The sequence below is a fragment of the Passer domesticus genome, chromosome 6, assembly GCF_036417665.1.
Source record: "Passer domesticus isolate bPasDom1 chromosome 6, bPasDom1.hap1, whole genome shotgun sequence".
Lineage (NCBI taxonomy): Eukaryota > Metazoa > Chordata > Aves > Passeriformes > Passeridae > Passer > Passer domesticus.
The window spans coordinates 15,578,560-15,599,343 of NC_087479.1; the positions used below are offsets into that span (position 1 = coordinate 15,578,560).

Below are 20,784 nucleotides of genomic sequence, written 5' to 3' on the forward strand. Positions count from 1 at the left end.
TGAGCATACAAATGAACTAGATTTAGTTTTAGTCACAGAATTATTAAGCCACAATGGAGTTTTAGTGGCTGAAATTTGAAAAGCTGCTAGCATTCTATATTTAAACAACAGACCTGGGCACTCCTCATTTTTGTATGTTCCCTTACTATGCCACCTTCTGGCTTTTCAAATGTTGTTCAGTTCCCATGACATAATAAGCCAGTGAATAAATAATAAAAGCCAGTGAAATATGGTCATTGAGAACCCTCTCAGTATATCCTCCATCCAGTTTATGTGCACTAAGGATTCGACCTGGATTCTAGAATATTGAATAATAGAATTATAAAAGAGACTACACTCCAATCTCTGAAAATAAACGCTCAGTTGCACAAGACTTCTTTCCAACAACCTATTCTGTTTCATGCAAGCAGTAGGCAGCCTAATTTTCTGTTTTCTTATGAAATGATCATGTTCCTATCAAACCTTGTAACACCAGTATTAGTCTATCTATTCAAGGCAAGTATAAATTAAAATATCCTGTTGGGAGGAAAGGTATTATTAAAGATTAGCATTTAAAAAATCACGCACTTCAGAAGATACACGGGAAAGATCCTACTAAGTCATCTCTAAAGCTGACACACACACAGGGAAACAAGTTTTCCTCACTCAGCTTGTAAAGCAAACCTTGGCTGACCCTCTTCCATCTGCTTGGGTACTCAGTCACAGGTGTCAGGGAACAAGTCAAGACCTCCCATTGTGCTCCTTCCTCCCATATTCACCAGGTGCATATTCAGTGCCCAAGCAATTAGGAGTACTTGTAATTTAGCTACACTCATCAGCAGGATATAGATGAATGACTTACACATTACTAGAAAAATACCATTAACTCCCCCCTTTAATCAGATAATCTTCTGTGAGAATAGAGGCAATGGCTTGTAGCTTTCCATCCTGTTACCATTTTTGGATGCATTCAGCTGCTCTACACTGAGAATTGCAGATCTTTGATTTGTCTTTTTGAGCACAGGTTCCACTGAAGTCAGTTACATGACTACAGGTCATCAGTGAAAGCAAGGGAAGCAACATCAAAATCAGAACTTTTCCACTGTTAATGAAATAAATGAAGCATCTCAACTTCTGCCAATCCATCTTGCCAATCAGAAGAGAAATGAAAAGGAGAGAGTATTAAAATGAAGCAAAGTAAGCTGAATAAGATGTGTTTCTTTTTAAAAATCAGAACAACAGAACTAAGAAATGGTCTTTGGTTCAGTACTTACTCCAGGCATTGAGGCAATCATCTGTTTATGCAGAATTGTTGACTCAGCTAGTTTTGTTCCAGCATCTGCACAAACAAACTAAGAAGACATTAAAGACAAGTTATTTTTAATTATTTTTTGAGGAACCTGAAGACACTAATAATTTATTCATTACTTCATTAAAATCAGTTCAGATCTCTTCTTGCTTTTATTCATAGTAATTTGCCTTTAGAGATCTCTTTCTTTATAAACAACCTACTTAACTCACCATTATAAATGAGATAATTTTACCGACAAAAAAATCTGACTTTAATGTGCTTAATTAACACATATGCTGTGCAGAAGCAATTTGAAGAATATTGCGTAACAAATCAGACTTTCTTTATGAAAAAAATATATATTTGCTATTTCTTCCATTTATCAAACGTTCCTCATTATAGAGTGAACCATGATAGAGAAGGATAAGCCAGGATGCCATATTCTTCACTGTGATATTATATCATGTCACAGAAGTTCTACAATGATGAATTATAGGAAGAGTTTTGAAGTTGACAACTAGTATGGTGTGGTATATCTTCTGCACAATACAACATAAACAAGCTGTTTCTGAGACATGGGCAGTGTCATGTTATTACACTAGAATCTCTCTCATTGCTCTTCTTATGTTTTTATTTTACCTTTTTTCTTGTTTCTTTTTGTTTCCAAATCCCTTGACCTAAAATCTCCAATGTCCACATCATTCATACATTAAACTTGCTAATGCTGTTATTTAATCATTATAAACTTCAATAATGCATTGGACACCCTGTAAACAACTTGCTTGTTCCTACAACTTCTTGTCCTAACAATATATTTGCACTTGAACATTTTTTGTCCATAGTAATGCAATGTGACTTTCTAAGAAAGAGCAGACAGAAAATAACTGTCAACTAAGGTCTAAGTCTTAATCTTCTTTTGGATTTAAAAATTAATTGATACCATAGTACTTTCACAAACTGAGACAGATAGTGACTACCATATTTTATCGTTGTCTAATGCACATATGTTAGCAGAACTCTCAATGACTGACTGCTCTTCATGAAAGTATTTCAAAATATCCTTTACAGCCCTAGAATTTACTTTTACACTTCCACAAGCTTTACACCAAAACATATCAGGTACACTGAATCTTACAGACTGAATGATCAAGCAAATTCTAAAGAGACACCAGTACAATTTGAAGTTAATGAAAATCCTGAAGATGTGTGCTGATGAAATGTGAGCAGGAGAAAAGTACTGGGAAACAAAATGCTGTGTGAAGAAGCAGTTCCTATGGAAACCCATGGAACAGCAGCATGTACATGATGGCTTTCATTTGCTAGGACAAATCAAGGAGACAGTCTTTCTGTACCCTGTATCATCCACAACACCTATGCAAAGATTGGAGCGATCTGGTTAAAAATTCTCATTCTTTGTAAAGTGGGACAAAGTTAACAATCATCTTAGCCTTAATGTCACCAGTGACACTGATGGCACTACGTAACCTGGATAAACGTGGGTGGCAAATGTACCTTTCTAGGAACTCCTTTGTTAGTCAGCCCACGACTGATCTATCATTAAATTAAAGTGCTCATAGCTCCTTTGTTATCCGGAACAGTTTGACAGAATCTCTGTATTCTGTGTGCACTGTCTGTATAGAATCTTGCATACAGGCTAACATGTCCATGGAGACATGACTGCTGGAAATCAAAACCGTTTCCGTTTGGTCTTTATTCATTCAAAAGCATACAACTGAATTAATTGGTGGCTTTGTGTGGTAAAGGGGTGACCCTTAATTCTATTAATGGCACCAGAGAATATTTAAAAAATAAGAGAGATATGCATTTTTACTGGTAGATTTCTTAAATTACAGTGGTGCTTAAGATGGGCTTAGTGGTTACTATGGTATTGCAATTCCAGAGGCTGTTGAGTGATTCAGACCACATACTACTGAGAGCTGCCAATTTACAGTCAATGGGAGAAGCAGTCATCATGCCTCCAGTAGGCATCTATGGCAGATGGTCTGAATACAACCCCTATTCTTCACCACTGACTGCATAAAAACAGAAGCTGGCTGCTTTGGATAGCAGGAAATATGAATCACTTCATCAGCCTCTGAAAGAGAGACATCATAAAAGACATTTATATCCACATTAGATGCTGTTGTGTAAGGTATGAATACATCCCAAAGTGAATACAGCATATGGGAACAGTGCTAGGAGGAAAACCCAGGCAAATACCATTTTATCTTTATGAGATAAGGTAATGTAAGAGAGAGTTTTGCTTACTGGGTCTCTCAGGCAATTGACTCAATGTGAAGCACAAGTGTAAATCAGTTAAACCCCACTGCCAAAAGAGACATGGCCTGTTTGCATTCTCAAATTACATATTCAGGAAGGACTAGACTAGAGGATTGTTATGCTTTGGGGCATCCACAGGGCTGAACTATATGAGTAATGCAGAATAATTGCTTTATTCTGTAATACAGGAAAAATCAGTTCAAGTCAACAAAAACCAATGTACATGGTATCAAGGTGCCTCACTGCAGCTGTAAGACAGAAAGAGGTTAGTGGTTGTTATTTGATGGTGTTGCCTGTGACTGAAAAAAGTACGTTTGAGTTTAATAATAATTAACAAAAAAAAAGATGAATGTGCTTTTTAACTTAAATAGATTTTAAAAAACAACTCTTAAACATCAAAAGAAAAAAACAAACCCATGTGTTGTTCTTCCCTTCCCAACTTCTTCCCCTAACAGTGATGGTGTAATAATTGCTTTCAGAATTATCCTAACTGCCATATTATTTCATTTGCCAGTATTATTTCTCTGTCAACTGGCAATCATTTAATTACTATGAGTAACATACCAGTACTCAAAAGAAAATGAGTCCATAGTAAGCGACATGAAGCTTTGACCCATCATGAGAAGGGAAAGAGTGAATAGAGCTGGGATGCTGGGAGCATTATGGGGGATCTATGTAATAAACACCTCACCTGGACCTTATGAAGTACTGTTATACTGGTCTCCTATAATTTTAAGTTACTAAATTTAAGTTCCCAACCTATCATTGTTATCTCATTGCAAAGAATGAGAGCCCACTACTTGTGATTACATTTGATGGACTTCAGCAAATTTCTGTGGGACAAGCTTGTGATGCCAAACTGTGCCACACTTGCCTTCTTGGAGGCAGAAGTTTTCATAAGCCTGTATCTTATTTCCTCATATTTTCCAATGGCAGCCTGACTCCACAGAATTAAAGCAGCAGAAATATTGTTGCTGGAAAAGTACAGGTCAAAAGAAAATGGCCTTCAGGAACTGGAGAGCAGCTCACTTCCAGAAACTGAGTTGCAACCCATTATCAGCTAGCAGCCCTTCCCACACAAACTGGTGACAGGGTTTGAGGGTAGGATACAAAGAGAAGGCAGCACCAGGGGCAGCTGCCCCAATAGGGCATGATATAAAACTCAATGGACTCAACCCTTATGGGTCCCTTCCAACTCGAGATGTGTTCTGTGATCTTCAATACATCAGCATGATGCACAGGATATGATCATTATGACAAATTTGGACTCCAAATATAGTTTCCTAAATATTAATGTAGGAGCCTAAATTGTATGCACCAATGCCACTGGATCTGGATTTAAAAAGTTCTTGCTTCCCCAGACATTGCTGGTACTTTCTGTAACCATGCTGGACTCAGTTCTTCAGCCTCTGCCCCACTTCTGAACCAAGACAGGATCAGTATGAGAATTACATCCGAATTTCCTGTACCTGCACCAACAGCAGCAGATTCATGTCTGGTAAGGGCGACTTCAACTTGAGTGCTTGCAGTAACTCCAATATAACACAGCGTGTCAAGTAGAATTTGTCCCTTTCCTGCAACAAAAAGCAACAGAATTATGAATGTCCTGAAATTCACTGACAGCCACTAGTAAATCATAAAGATACTTTTAATCTAAGTTTGAGAATAACAAAATTACAAAAATGTACCAGTTTCTGCTGTCTAAAAAAAAAAGCCAACATCACTCAAAATTTATATAATTCTCCAGGCTTAATGAACATACATCAATGGAGGTGAGTTTTCTTTGCTGTTTTGTCAGACATTATATCCAAGACTTAGTATTTCACACATGAAATACAGACAGATTTTATAAAATAGTTATAAAACCCAGGTATGCAAACACAGCTTTCATTAAGTAGTCCCATGAAAACAGAAAAGAGGAAAGCAGTAAGAAACGACACAGAAGAACAAAACTGGCATAGTATTTAGCATTATTCTTTCACTGAAGCTGGCAAAAACAGTTTATATTTCACCATACTCTTTTTCTGTTGTTATTCCCCTTTAAAAAAAAGAGTGTCTCCACTACAGCTGCTTGGCCCATCTATTTCCACTCATTAGACTGGCAGTACTTTTCCACTTCCACAATAAAAACTGTCTTGGCTACAGCTGCTACAACAGAAACACTTTAAAACATAGGGGGAAATCAGACAGTGGAGATCAGAACACAGAAGTCTAAGAATAGAGTTGTAGGGCTGAGTCAGCAAGGAGGTACAAGAGATAAGACGGCTTTGTTATACATCTTACTTTGACATTCTCCAACTTCAGACGATAAGATAAAAACATGAAACAAATCCATAACCTGTTGCTGACCACAGCAACTCAAGAATTTTGATAAGCAGGAGCGCTGTGCTCTATTTCAGACAACCATTAGAGATGAAATAAATGGCCTAATAATGAAAGCCTATCCAAAGCGCGCTTAAAATCGAAACCCTGGTATCCTCCATCTTGTAAATCCCATGCACTTGCCTGCTCACTTAAGTTAAATATGTGCAAATTTCAGTCAGGACCTCAGTTTCTCCACAAAATCTGTAAAATGGCATTTTTTGTCTTTTCCTTAGAGAAGTTTTATGAGGTTAATTAGTGAGAGACAATTTGAAGGCCACCTCCAGCTGCACACAGGAGAAGCTGAAAGTGCAGTAAGCTTTTGTTGCAGCAGACCAAGCAGACAGCAGTGTTCCTCTTCAGAGAACTGCTGTCCACACTAGCTGTGTGGCATACTGTCTAACAAAACCTGCAGCAGCAGTGCATGTCTCCCACAGCACCCACAAATCTCCAAATGAAAAGAGATTTTAAATATCAGGCCTTGATCTGAGAGAAGGTGCCAAAACAGAATGGTGTGTATTTCATGGAAGTTATGGTGCCAGTCTGTGAACAAGAGACTGTATTTCAAGCTCCTCGTTTCCTCTTCAATTACATGGAGTGTGCAGACAGATAACACATTTAGATGACAGAATGGGTTCCCAACTGCAGTCCTTTCCTTGTCTGACTACACTGCTGCAGTCCAGGCAGCTAAACTTACAGGAAGCTAACACTACAAAATCAGCTGTATTATGAAACCATTTCTTCAGGGGACAAATATTCAAAAGTCACACATTTCCATGCATGAGTGGTGCTCTGATAAAAATATACAAGAATATCCAGGAGAGGTCAGATGGGAACAAATGTCTTCAGTAAGTTATCTCCAACAAGACCATAAGCAGAAGCAAAAGGAAGAATAAGAACAAGGCAAGCATGTATAATTTCACCAACTATTTTAAGTTCAGGGAACTTCAAAGCTCAGTGCGATTTCTGTATAATTCAAAACTCTCAAAGTATTTCTCTTCCACTTAACTGTCCATTGACCTCCGGGACTCATGCCAACCTTTAGCACAAATGGTAAAGAGTCACACACTGTTGAAGAACCACTTCCCTTTAATTGCTTTGACTAGTTCCTATAAACTTAATATGTTCTTTGCACTGGAAAGGAAAGAAATTACCCATCCCTGTCTGGATCACCTGGGACTTTGCAGACCTCTCTCACATTCCCATCAGCTGCTGCTCTTTCAGACCAAAATGCTCTGACTTAGTTGCTCTGTATATGGAACTCCAACTGTTTGATCATTCTTGCTACCATTACCTGAACTTTCTCTGACACTATGATATTCTGAGTGGGAATGGAGAACCAGAATGGTGCATAATACCCACAGTGTAAATAAATCCTGATTACTTGTTAGAATTCCCCAGAAGAGTGTCTCTTCCCACCATCAAATGCCTTCCCAGACCTGAGACACAGACACTACAAGTGCTACACTCAAGTGAGTTGACATTTACATTTCCCCCAAAGAGTGGACAGAAGTTCCTATCAGTAACCCAGTCCAGTAGCCTACACATACTGAAAAAGAAGGATAATTATTTCAAAAGCATTCAGCTATTTTACATACCAACATCTATGCTATACAGGACATAACTGGGCCATAATAAATTGCTTTGTCAGAACACTGGAAAGGAAGCACAGGCTTCATGAACCCCAGCTTTTCTTGGCTTTAGGGATAATACAACTGCTAATAGCCTCTTTCTCTAAGGAGTGTCCTATCTCACAGTCTAAACTCTTAGAGTTTGTTAAGCATATGTGATTAAGAGAGATTGAGCAAAATCAGGCAAAATGATTTTTTGACATGTGATCTCTTGCTTCCTGCACTGTACATCAGGAGTGATGACATATGAGTCAATGGCCCAGAGTATCCTTCCTACCCAAGTCTACTTATTCCTATCATCCTACTGCTGATAAATATGTATAAACTTCATATTCTGCCACAAAGCCATTGCTCCTTGGGAATAAGACCCAGAGGAGCCACATATATAAATATGATACCAGAAGTGTCAGGAATACACTACGTCAACCACTGTTCAGCCAAATTAACTCTCTCACATGTCTATGTATCCCTACAGAAAATGGCTTTGCAACCTTCAAATTGTGACTAACCACACGTCAATATGGAGAACATGAAACTACTGAAGTTCTAGCAGTACCTCAGGATCCAAACTTAGTAATAAGAGTTAATTTGGACCTTTAATGGAGATTGCTATCCTCCAAGTAAGCCAGTATAAAGCAAAAATCTTTATTTTATCACTGCTGCTACTACAGTAATTTAAAAATAATGAAGATCTGCCTCTTAATATTCTTTAAAAGATTCAATAGCAAAATCATGTGGCATTCTGCATTTACTTAGTAAGGGACAACAGAACACCAGCAAAAGGCTAAGTTTAGGTTCAAGCTTCTGCAGCTCTAAGAGATAAGAAAGCCAGAAAGTGTCCATTTAGGGCCTTAGGACACTTGAAAGGAAAACTGAAGATAAGATTACAATCCACAGAAGAGATGGTACTCTCAACTGAGAGTTCCAAAGGCACTGAAAGAAACAAATTGCTGACCTGGAACGGAAACTCAGACAAGGAACTATCAGATTGACGTGAGTCTCCAGGCTCTGAGACAAGAGAAACTCAGATATTCCTGCTATAGGGTATTAGGAAAATGTTGGATCTTTTTTTCCTAAAAAAAAAGATCTGGAGTGGTTGTACAGCACTGACCTCTACAAAGTGCATGTCAGAGTAGCTTGCTCTTTGAAAAGACAAGAATCCTCCACAGTTTAGCTGAAAGTTGTTGTTTTGCTCCAGTCAGCACACTCAAAGTTGCAAAACAAGCAATTACATTTGAATAGTTTCAATGCTCACAATTATATTCCTTCAGGAATTCACTTCTATGTGGTCCTTTACCACAATACTCTTATTTACATACAGTGACTTCCACTGTAGAGAAACACAGACGTCATAACTGATTTGCTGTTTTTTCTAACCGCAGTCATTAATTTGACACTTCTAAAGCAAAACTACAGTAAGCTTTCAGAAATAGCAAAGATAATGTAGTGTGGAGTTCCACTAAATTAACTATTTTGTGGCTACACAATGCAGAACATTCACTAATGCTTCCATTTCTGGGTCATCAGGTTGCATTAAAGTAAATCAAGAAGATTTTACCAAGCACTGTAATCCAAGCTTCCTGTGTGCAATTAAGTACTCACTACATTAATAGAACAATCGACCAGGAAGCATGCAAGAAACATGTGTGGGTTTTCTAACACCATGGTTTTAATTACATTTTTCTGAAACTACACAGCCAGAGGAAAGTGAAAAATTTCCTGTAGTTCATAATTTGCTTTAGCAGATACATTAAATACTCTGATAAGACTACAAATGCAAGAGGGGTATCTTTGCTTCAGTTTTAAATGAGGTTTTTCTGTTTCAGTGAAAAAAACCACTATTACCCTTCAAGTTAACATTTTACTCACTTGGCCTTTCCCAAAGCCTTAATTATAGGTGCAACTCAAAATAATTCCAAAAGCTAGGCAATCTCTTCCACATTCAGGATTATTCCATTGCATAAATTCTTCTCTTTCAAATTAGACAAAAAGCTAGAACTTGCTTGCTGTCATTAAACATACTGTTAATTAATTTCTACTTAATGCTTCAAACCATTACATTTTGTAAAAATGTTTCTTATTTTCTTGTGGCGCAGTTTTTCTGCAAGAGTGACATTGCTTTTATTATTTCTTCTTCACTGTTTATACAGTGATATTTTAAGTCTTAACAAGACTCAAAGAATGCATGTTCCAGTTGTACATTATCAAAATAGAAAATCATGTAGCTACTTATGACAGAATGTTTCCTGAGGATTAATTACTGTTCTGACAAATGTAGCAAGGATGGAAAACTGTGCACTTAGTGGCTAAAGCAACATTTTGCTCAGTACATTGACAATCTACGTCATGGAGTATATATTACCATGGGTTCAATTGCTTTTTTGTTGTTAAACTTCTCACTGACAGCTACAAAAACGAACCCAAGTAATAACAGTTATTTGTAGACCATAGCTTTCATCCAGGAATCTTTCACGTTTTTTAAAAGTGTACATATACTGTTCTCTTTTTTACACAGCAACAGCCATGCCTGCCAAAGGAAAACACCCAATACAGAATGAACAGGATCTAAGATGGAAAGCTCTTAACTTGGATTCTTCAATTTTAGTTAGCTGTCTACTGCCTCCCCTCACAGCTGTGCTCTCCAAAGGCACTACCAGGAATATTTGAGTTTTTACTCACAAGTGTGAGTGGCTAAACTTGTGCACTAGGAAAGATATGACTGTACAGATATTTTAAGTGATGCATGAATACCAGGTATCTTCTCAACATGAGAAGAAAATCTGAGAAAGAAGTCCCAAAATCACATCAAAATACTTTTCTGACCAACATCTGCAGCAGGTTCCCATAATCTGTGTCTTTACTGTGAATGTAAAACTTAGCATTAGTAAAAGGCATGATCACTACTTGATTAACCAAACTATGTTAAAAACTGTTGACATGCCTGAAACTTGATACTGATTCCATCTTTACTTCCAAACTACTTGTGGGAAGCACTACTTTGTCCTGTATTCACTTGTCCATAAAGGAAGATACAGTGTCACTGTTACCTTTGTGAAGGCTCGGTAGCACAAACCACATAGTTCCACCAGGTAGGCCAGAGTGAAGACAGCATTCTGAATTACAAAACTCAGTAATTTTGAAAAAGGTTCCAGAAGACTCTGCAATGACACGTGTGGCAGAAATCAATAACTCGTTGCCCAAAAAAGCAAAGAAGCATTCCAACTCTGGAATGCCTGAATGGAACAGCATTATTTTTAGCTCAGAGGCTATCTGCCTGGGATTCACACTGTTTTGGTCAAACAGCTGTATCATATGCCTTCGTGCTTCTGTCAGAAGCTAGAAACAAAACGTTAGAAAATAGGTTCACTTGTGACACAGTGTTTATAAGGGATTCTGTACAGTTTATGCAGTAAAACCTCACTGACTTCAGTGGAATTGTACTGAAAAACATCTAAGGAAGCTCATTACTCTTTTTTTTAAAGAAAAAAATAGAGGAGGGGAAAAAAGGGAACATCAAATCTTTAAGAAGACATACATTCACACCCACACAAGAATGTAATTCTACCCCCACTTTACTGTAACCTAGATTCCAAAGCTCTTATCATTCTCCAAACAGTATTGGACTGCACAATTTTATGCTTACATATAATGCTTTCCTAGCCAGGGGAAATGAACACATTCATACAATTGCACAGGCTGGCTACATCTGAGGCAACAGAATTTTGTCTTCTTGGAACTTACCCTGGTGGCGCTAGTGGTAGGTATCTTCAACAAGCAAATCATGATTCTTAAACTAGAGTCTAAAGAACACTGAACATATTTGAAGGCAAAAAAAGAAAAAGAAAATAAGTTAGTGCCTTTCTATATACATTTTTTGCTTATAGTGGTAGCAGCTATGAATAACTTACAAGTGAAGTCTGAAAGATGATCCCTGATGATTGATTTTTAATTACTTTCTCTAAACTGGCTTATTCTTGAACACAATCTGCCCCTTCAGTGGCAACATACACAGCATAGGTGCATACCATCAACCTTATTTTATATGTCTGTGCATGTCCTGACTATGATATTTGCCCTCACATATTAAGACATCTCACAACATGCAACATTGGAATATGCCCTGGCAGCAGCTGTTATGGATTCCTTAAGTTGTTCCTTATGATGTAATCTTTAGTTCAAGTAAATCACACAGGTTACAGCACTGAATGGACTTTTCAGGATCAATCCACTGTCTTGCCTCACCCCTGCTGTAAACATCTAGAATATCAAAGTATCCCCTAGGACCCTAAAGAAAAGAACAGGAGATTGAAAGTTCAGAATCAAGCAATTTTTTTACTTGTATCACTAATAATACCTCCCATGAATAGAAGGGAAATCAGAGTAAACTCTCCACCTAAAGGTTCTGTGAATGATGGATATGCAGTTGGAACCACTAAGATCCAACTGATTTGTTTTTATTTATTTCAGTTACATAAGATGCAGTAGATTGGGGTGGCCAGTACACAGAGGGAATGGTTATTGCCTGTTTGGCTTAGTAAGTGCTGAAGAATAATGCCACAATTTACCAAAATCTAAAGATGTTTCAAGATCTGACTATTGCATAATAGTGCCAAGGAATTTAACATCATTCATATAGCCAGATGGTGACAACCAATTTAAAAGACAATGTTATCAGTCACAGATTTAGATTTTGGATCCCTCAGCTCATACAGAACAACACTGCTTTGTATAGAAGAAATTACCACTGGGTTCATTCACACCATAGGAAATAGATTAAGTGCATCAGAACTCCATTTAATTTACTGGAGTTTACTGGAAAGACTCAGAAGTTTTTACAGTGTTTGCTGAAATATACACACCAGGAGATAAGATCCTGATGTCTTTTGAGCTCTGATAAATCAGAGCTCAGCTTCTGGATTCAGTTTCTGTAACAACATTCTATTACAATCAGAACTACAACCTGGTCAGCCAAACAGGCTAAGCCCAAGTCCCAGTAGTCTCAGTTCCCTCTGCCTGACTACTGTGTACTTTCAGCAAATTAATCAGGTGGTGCTGCTCTTCTTAAGAGTTTAATTTAGTTTCAACAGTTAAAATCAGATGGATTTTCATTGTCTAAATAATGACTCTCTCAAATGCAGTATTTTAATCTGACAGAGACAGGGCATAGAAAACGCATAGGAGAAAGAAGTGAAAAGTACTCTGGTCAGAGTTGCTGTTGTTACCCACAGAAAACATAATTAAAGGGCTGGATCAGAGATACAATAAATCCAGTCCTCTGGAAACATCAGCTGAATCGTCAGGAAACATTCACAACAACCCACTCTGATTGGTAACCCACGGTTTCTGCACAGTTTCAGCACATTCTGACCAATGGCAACATAGCTTGTTTCAGATGTCCACACATCATACCTTAAGAGGCAAAACACATGGGAGTTTAGTAAGGAAGGTCTGAAACTGATTACTAATTGTGGTCCAGAGGTTGCTGGGGGAATCCATGGGCAAGGCTTCCATAAAGGTAGCAATGTTTTCCAAACAGCGTAGCATCGCACCCCCTGCTGGCAAATTCTTTTTGTTGTTTAAACCCTGGGAAACAAAACGAGAAGGGTGAACGATCATACACATGCAGAAATGGTCCCTGACATGGCATTTGGAAGTGCCGAGGTTAATTTGTTGAGACCAAATACTGCATACTTTTTCCTGTTATGTTAATGATAGTGCTGTTCTGGGAATTTGAGCTGTGTATGTGAAAGTTAATCTAGAGTTCCTAAAGTACTGACCTAAAGATTTAGAGCCTAAATGTTCTAAGCAGGGTTCTAACTCATAATCTGCTTAGACTGGCATGGCAGTAGAAAAAGCAAAACTCAAAGTATTCAGCAGCAGATTTTTCATGTTTTCCTTTAGACAGTTTCAAAGAAGATATGTTCATTAATGTTCTGTAGACCATGTGTGCTTGTGTGGTTGGTGTCCTAGAGAAAGGTCTGAAAAGACAGGAGCAGTTTTAAAGTGATTCCAACATCTTGTATGAGGCAATTGCCATGTTCTTGGAAGAACAGGACACATGCAAGGGACTAGTTCAAGCAGGAGGAAAAATGGTACAGTAGAAATTAGCCAGCTGCATAGAAGGCAGTCAGTGAAAGGCAGGTTATAGACTTTTGGAACACTAAAGAGAAACTGTCATCAGATAAAATGAAGAGGGAGAACTGAGATGTATGGGTAGAAACGTTCCTGAAAACAAAAAGCAGTGCCTGGGGAAGGAATGGGACACACTACCAGTGGTGAGGACAGCCTAATTACTTCCAGGGAGGACAAAACAAAAATTCACAGTGTTTTTGATGAAGCAAGTTTGAACTCAAATGAGGAGAAATGACCCTGATAATGCTAATAAAATTAGCATCACTAACACAGCCAATTGTCAACATACCTCTAACAGCTGGCTCAGAGCAGCAATGGAACTCAGCTCACTGAAGTCCATCAGAGATGTAGCTAAGGTCCGTAAGAAGCTTCCATCTGAAATTTGAATGACATTTTTGCACTGGTGTTCATGCAGAGAATACTGAGGGTCAGAAATGCACTCAGGTATTGCACATTACCTTTAATAATGCTCTGGAAGAGCTGAGGGAAGATGCCATTGGGAGCCAGCTGGTGGAACACACACCGGAGGAACTGCTTGGCCACACCTGCAGCATTTCCAGGGATCATCATGCTGAAAATGAAGGGAAAAGAAGACAAAAATTGCATTTCAGATTAAACACTTGTCATTGCTGACCACATGGAGGAAATATAAATAATGCTATTCTTTTTAATTGTGGAATTGTTCAGTTATGAGTGAGACACTCAAAAACAGAAGTGTTCTGATCCTGAAAAAAGTACACCATGTTGATTTTATGACTTGAGCTCAACTATGAATAGATTAAAAATTACATACACATACTTAAAGTATTTGTCTCTATAATACTGTTCCTGACTCTTCACATAGTTTTATTTGTGAGTCATCTGAATTTGAAATATAATCCTGCTCTCACCTTGTGTATTTCAGTGACACATAATCAGGTTTCTGGCTTTTCATAAAACACATGAACAACAGGTAAACAAAAACATTATAATATTCATTTGCCTCTTGCAGTCTCCTTCAAAAGATGAAGTACTCCCTAATCATTCATAAATGAATGGTTTAATTTTAAAAGCCTAAGTATTATCTATTTACTTATAAATTGCACATCTTAACATGCTTTACAGCTTCACAAAATGAATTTATCCTGTTCAGCATCTGATTTACATAATGAGGCATCACTACCAGGGATTCTCCATGGCCAAGGAGGATTCACTTGATTGAATTTATGGAGACAGTTTATCAAGACAAATACTGAACACAAAACCAATCAGAAAAAGCTGCACTGAAACTGTGAAAACCAAACAGCATCTAAATCTGATTTTTTCCAGCTTTAACACATATGAATATGGGCTCCTGTTCATCTCCAGAAAATACAGGACATTTTAAATAAGTGTAAAGGGCAGTTTTTTACTTTTACTCACAAGTATTAAAGAACATTTTTTAAAAGCTAAATTTAGTTGATTTTAGGGTCAGGGAAGATAACTCTTTAGACTGATTGTTTCATTTTGTCAAGGTATTCTTTGCTACCGTACCTTTCTGCTTGGTTAGAAAAACTGGTGCTTGATGCCAACCTGGAATAAAAATAATAAAGAAATTGGAGTTCACATGCTTTTTTGTGTGTGTATTTTATTTTTAAGCAAGCCAATAAAGTACCATTTAAAATAAAAAACACACATGAATTTTAGAAAACATTTAAAATGTTAACAAAGATCTTCTGAAGAGCACCTGAATTCAGAAAAATCATGTTTGCATGACATAAACTCTATTCAGTCCTGCAGTCTCACTAATGCTCAACTGCTCTAAAGACAAAACTTGCCTCCCTCTAGTAGCACAAAGATAATGAAGTAATGTTTTTGCCCTACAGCATATCATGGATAACTAATTTTTTTAGAGAGAAAAAAAGTTTGCCAGAAGCTGCCTACTGACTGAATAGTTTCTGATTAATGCAGCAACAAAGACGAAGCAAAAATGCTTTGTTTGGCCCTCTAAATTGAGGCTTCCAGTTTCAGATATTGGCACCTAAATAACTAGCCTAATTTCAAAACCACTAATTACCTAAAAGCTCTTCCAAAGTCAGATGAGAACTACTGTATTCTCAAAAATCAGGTCATTCATTTTAGTACCTAAATATAGACTTTAAAGCCAAATATGGGCATTCGGTGGTGAAAATACTGAACACAATCTTAAAGTAAAATCATGGGCTTCAATATGCAGAACACGTAAATGAACAGAATCAGGGCTTACAATACCAAAGCAAAACACCTTCGATAGCAAAAGCCACTTAAAAGCTGTACACTGCAAAGCCAATATAAATATGGACACTGGAAGCACACCTTTATACAAAATAAAATCCTTATTTTAATCTCCTGTAGATCAGCATTTCAGATGGTATAAATTGACAGGTCTAAGAAAAAAGTTCATAGTTATACTATTTTATATCTAATCTTCAATGAGATTTTATTAATTAATGATCCTTTTATCCTGGACTTAGCTGTTGCTCATCCTTGGTCACCCCCTGTTCTGAAGACAGTTTCCTCTCAAATCAACTCATGAAATCCAAAAAGGACCCTAAGGCAGCTCAGTCAAATGCAACAGTGTGAACCAAAATTACAGTGATTTTCATGACTTAGGCATGACAAGCTGGGGTCACAACATACTGCCAACAATGCAATAATCTGAAACTTGATGGTGCAGGGGATTAAAGATTATATTATCTTCAGTTGTTCTACTGTAAATCAGAAAAACATTAGAGTTCCTGACTCCAGTATTGTTAACAGGAATTCACACTAAAATACAACATATTATTTATGGAGTGCAAAGCTACTTCTGAGTGAGAAAGGTCTGAAGCTACCATCAAGCAATGATGGCTTTTATTCTGGAATGACTGTAGCATCAGCTTACATTAAGGCACATGAGGATTTCTGCAGAATGCAATGAGACCAATCACATGCCCAATGGACATGACACCTATTTTCACAAATCTACTGAAATGCAGAAACACAACAATGTAAAATCTTTCTTCTAAAAGAAATCAAAGTCTGAAGTTTTTCTCTCCTTTTGAATGTGATAATGCAAGCATGAGGTTTGTGACAAACAAAGCACTAGGTTTCCAACTTTGGAAAAACTTCACCTAACATGAACTACAGTAAACACCTGGGAACATCTGAAACTTTCCAAAATGTACGGTCTGTATATATTTATCATTACTACTCTAAATATTTTATTGCACAAATGCCATGAACTCTCATCATTACCTCCACTTTGCAGACCATAAAGCAGAACAGGAAATGGATGTGTTTAAACCTGTACACGTTAGGAACAGAAGTTAAGCTTTTCACAACTCCTCACTGACTCAAGCCTAAATTTAACTTTCAAACACAGCTTTAATGCTTGGAAAGCTAAATCTCACTGGAAATCAGTTCCATAAGAATCAGTAAGTCAAAAATCTTGATTAAGGTACCAGATCATAAATTTAAATGCACATCAGAGTCTTAGAAACACTTCAACTTTCAATTGTCAGTAACCTGAACCCAGAAATTTCTTCCCTTCTGAAAATCCCAGCAGATGCCTATCTGTGCTTGTGGATATACCCAAACAACTTCTGAAAATCTCTCTGTGCATAGTTTAGGTCCTGAAATACCTTGAACTTCCTAACTCCTTATTTCCCCTTCCATGTATGAAAGTAGTAGCTCTATTAGCAATAACAAAAGTGCAAAAAGTCTAATTCATTTTCACTTCTGCTGTTAGATGGGTATTTGGAGCTATACATATACATATATACATATATGGCACCACCTGATGAAAGACAGAGCAAGATACATATATGAGGCACCTGAATGCCTCTCTGCTTATATATACTACTTATTTTTCATACTTTCAAAGTAATTCCTTTGTGGGGTGGGGAGCCTCTTATTGGACTTAGAATTTGTCAGAAATTACAAACAGCAGGAACAAGACAGGACATTTACCAGGAATACCCCATGTTGCACTGTCATCTGCTGCTCTAAAACAATCAGCTGTCTCACTCTAAAGATTCAGCATTTCCCCCTCAAAACACAGAAAAAGGTAGCCCACTTATTCCTCATCCTTTGATAATTCATCTTCCAAATGATTTCCTCTCCGTGGCTGTAGTACTGTTGTATTTACAAGAGTCACACAGAATGGCAGCATCCACCTAGGTCAAAAACTCTGCCTCCATCACAGTTAATTAGCAGAGACAGCAGGGAACTGCAGCCTTGCAGTTAATGGAAATGAAGGACTTGAAGAGCTACTGTGTTTAAATGGAAATGGGAGGTAGTGGAGAAGCAGGGCTGTGGAGAGCCATGCCCCTGCATGAGCCACAGTCAAGGAATTTGAACTTCAGCCTCCAAAAGAACATGGAGGGAGAGAGCTGTGCAACATTTCTGCATGTCAGAAAGTTATTCTGGAACACCCCATCACATCCATCCCTCTGAGTCAAGAAGTTGTGGAAGTGGCCAAGACAGCAACCACACATAATTCAGTGGTAATGGTACACCTTAATTATCCCATGCACACTAGGTAAAAATAACAAGAGAAAAGTAATGGCAGAAAATGTTCAAGACTTTTTCAGAGACAATTTCACACAGCAGCTGATTTTGAAGCCCTTATAAGGCAATGCAAATTTTCACCTAGCATATAAAATATGGTTGAAAAGCCTGAAGCGAGTTAGGTATGCTAATGAATGATCATACCTAGGAGTCAACACTCCTCCAGGAGCAAAGTTCAGAAAAGCTGACCACACTTCTGCATAAAAGTGAAAAATTGTGTCAAAGCAGCAACAAGGGGGGAGCCAAGAGAATGCAATTTGTGTAAGAAGCACAGAAGCTGTTTATGAGCATTACACTGGAAACGGAGGGCCAAGGTACTCTAGATGTTAAGAAAGACTTCAAGAGAGCAGAAGAAAATAATTTAAGGGAGGTTATTAGAAAAGAGAAGGCTTCTTTCAAAAATATGTCTCAAATGAAAGCAGAAGAGAGCATAAATTCTGACAAACAGAGTATAAAAAGCACTAGGAGGCAGGAAAAAAAACAGCTTAAGGAGCAATTAGCAGGAGGAATAAAAACTAACAGTAGAATTTTCTTTTCTTTCAAGGACCAAGATTAATAAGCACACCAATTGCTTCACCAGTTGCTGTTCAGGTAACAGAGCAGTAAATAAATAAGGGTACTGTAGAAAATCTGAATTGATTCTTTACATCACTGCTTACAGTGGGACAACCTGAGGAGATTCCTGAGCTGGAATTTCCCTTTAGAGGGTAAAAGGAGAGAACATCAAAGGAGCTGCCAAAAATTGAACTGACAGTGGAAGAAGTTACATAAGAAATTTATAAAATGATGAGTAACAAAGACACAAGACAGAACCAAATGTTATTCACTTAAGAGTTTTAAAATATACACCTTTGTATACTAAAGTTTATGTAAACCCAATTCCAGGCACAAAATCCTTTCAATCTCCTTGGAGAGAGGAAAGTCCTGAATTTACCTTCCTACGGACTGCATGATGTCCAATAGCAGAGGAGCAGCCAAGTCTGGACTGAGGTGAATGAAGGTTGAGAGCACAACTATGGCCAGGCCTAGTGTTTCTTCATCATATTCTTCCAGAACAGCCCCACAGTCATGGCACCTGCAAGGAAGTTATAATCCTGATGTTAAGAAATTTCAAATAAAGCATTACTATACATAGATCTGTGTATAATTATGGGGTTTTTTAAAGTATTATTACTTAGTACATTCTATTCCACATTTATTTAGACAGACAATGTAATTGTGATCTTTCTATAATTAGTGACTGTCCATAGTTTTAAACAGTAATAGAACTTCTCACTAGCTACACTGTCTGTTTCTTTAGTGACAAATGAAAGAGGGCCACAGGGCAGGCCTTAGTTTTAGTACTTCATTGGTAATTGTATTCCAGCTCCCTCACTCTATTGGACTGTATCAGTTTGCACTATCCAAGAGGAGTCTGCAGCAGTCTGGCCCTCAGTAATGTGAGCACAGCCAGTTTGTGCAGCTTGGGCTAAGTCCCAGGCACTATGGACACAAACAATGACACTCACAGATGATGTTAAAGAGGTGGAACAATTTCACATTGCCCTTCCTGTCAGTCATGAATTATGAATAACAAATTATACAATTAGAAAACAATGATCTGATTGGTTCCCACAGCAGTTACAGCTATTAAGAAATAAATGAAAAGACCTCTCAGGGGCACAGAACCTTAGATGTCAGAAAAGTCTCCTTTCCTGGGGCAGATTTGCTGCTGAGTCACTTATCCTTCCTGAAATGCTCAAAGACAACTGAAGAAGGTCTGAAAAGGCTCCAAAATGTCTAATTATAAAAGGATGTCAGATCTGGGAGAGATGAGACAGGCTTTCACAACCTATGAAAAAGGCAAACCAGTGTGGGAAGGCGGCTTATCTCAGCCCAGTAAGGAGGCTGCCTTAATTTGATCCATCAGTAGCTAATGACTCCAACAGATTGTGAGATTTTAACTTAATGGAATTGAACAGGCAATTTTCCTGCCTTTTTTACTGAACATAAAGAAAATATGGCAACAAAGTCACGGAAGTCAAGCTCAGCTGGTCTGTATGTCAATAGGTAGTGCTTGAGATTTGGTGAAATGGCCAAGGGAAGTGCCACAGACCAGACTAACTTTGGGATGCTTCACTTTGTCACACAATAAGGTCCACTAGCAGTCACAGCCTGCACAATGGCCCTGTCTTTCTCCAGTGATCACCCTTGCGTGTCTGTCTGTCCACCAGACTGAGCACACACAGGAACTTGTGGTTTCTCTTCCCAAGTTTTGAACAAATCAATGCATGGCTCCCTGCTGACTGCTTTACTTCTCTATTAAATGAGTACCCTTCTGTTTAACATTCCCTTTACAGGCATTTTAACCAAACAATAGAGGTTTGCAAAAGCTTTGAGGATCAGTGAGTATCAGCATTAAAAATGCTATGTAGAACAAATATGATGACACATCAACAGCTACTGATTTCAACAGAAACCCAAAGGAATTTTTTAATGGAACTTTCTTTTTTTTTCCCCCTCAGACAAAAAAGGTTTCTGATGGATCACAAGGAACCCTTGATTTAAAGTAAGATGGAAAGT

At 37.8% G+C, this 20,784-nt stretch overlaps 1 protein-coding gene across 8 annotated transcripts in view; it reads right to left on the minus strand.

The window, feature by feature from the left end:
* Positions 1-20,784, minus strand: part of UNC79 (unc-79 homolog, NALCN channel complex subunit) — a 106,224-nt gene that overhangs the window by 15,841 nt on the left and 69,599 nt on the right. For all 8 annotated transcript variants that reach the window (XR_010364267.1, XM_064423518.1, XM_064423515.1 and 5 more), the window contains 9 exons: positions 19,157-19,297; positions 15,187-15,225; positions 14,133-14,245; positions 13,964-14,049; positions 12,952-13,125; positions 11,284-11,352; positions 10,590-10,700; positions 5,020-5,124; positions 1,254-1,331 (listed from right to left, as the gene is read on the minus strand). Coding sequence is in view for 7 of the 8 variants with exons in the window: in XM_064423518.1 (XP_064279588.1) it covers positions 1,254-1,331; positions 5,020-5,124; positions 10,590-10,700; positions 11,284-11,352; positions 12,952-13,125; positions 13,964-14,049; positions 14,133-14,245; positions 15,187-15,225; positions 19,157-19,297 (916 nt within the window). In the remaining variant the exon portion in view is untranslated. The remainder of the gene's footprint in view (positions 1-1,253; positions 1,332-5,019; positions 5,125-10,589; positions 10,701-11,283; positions 11,353-12,951; positions 13,126-13,963; positions 14,050-14,132; positions 14,246-15,186; positions 15,226-19,156; positions 19,298-20,784) is intronic.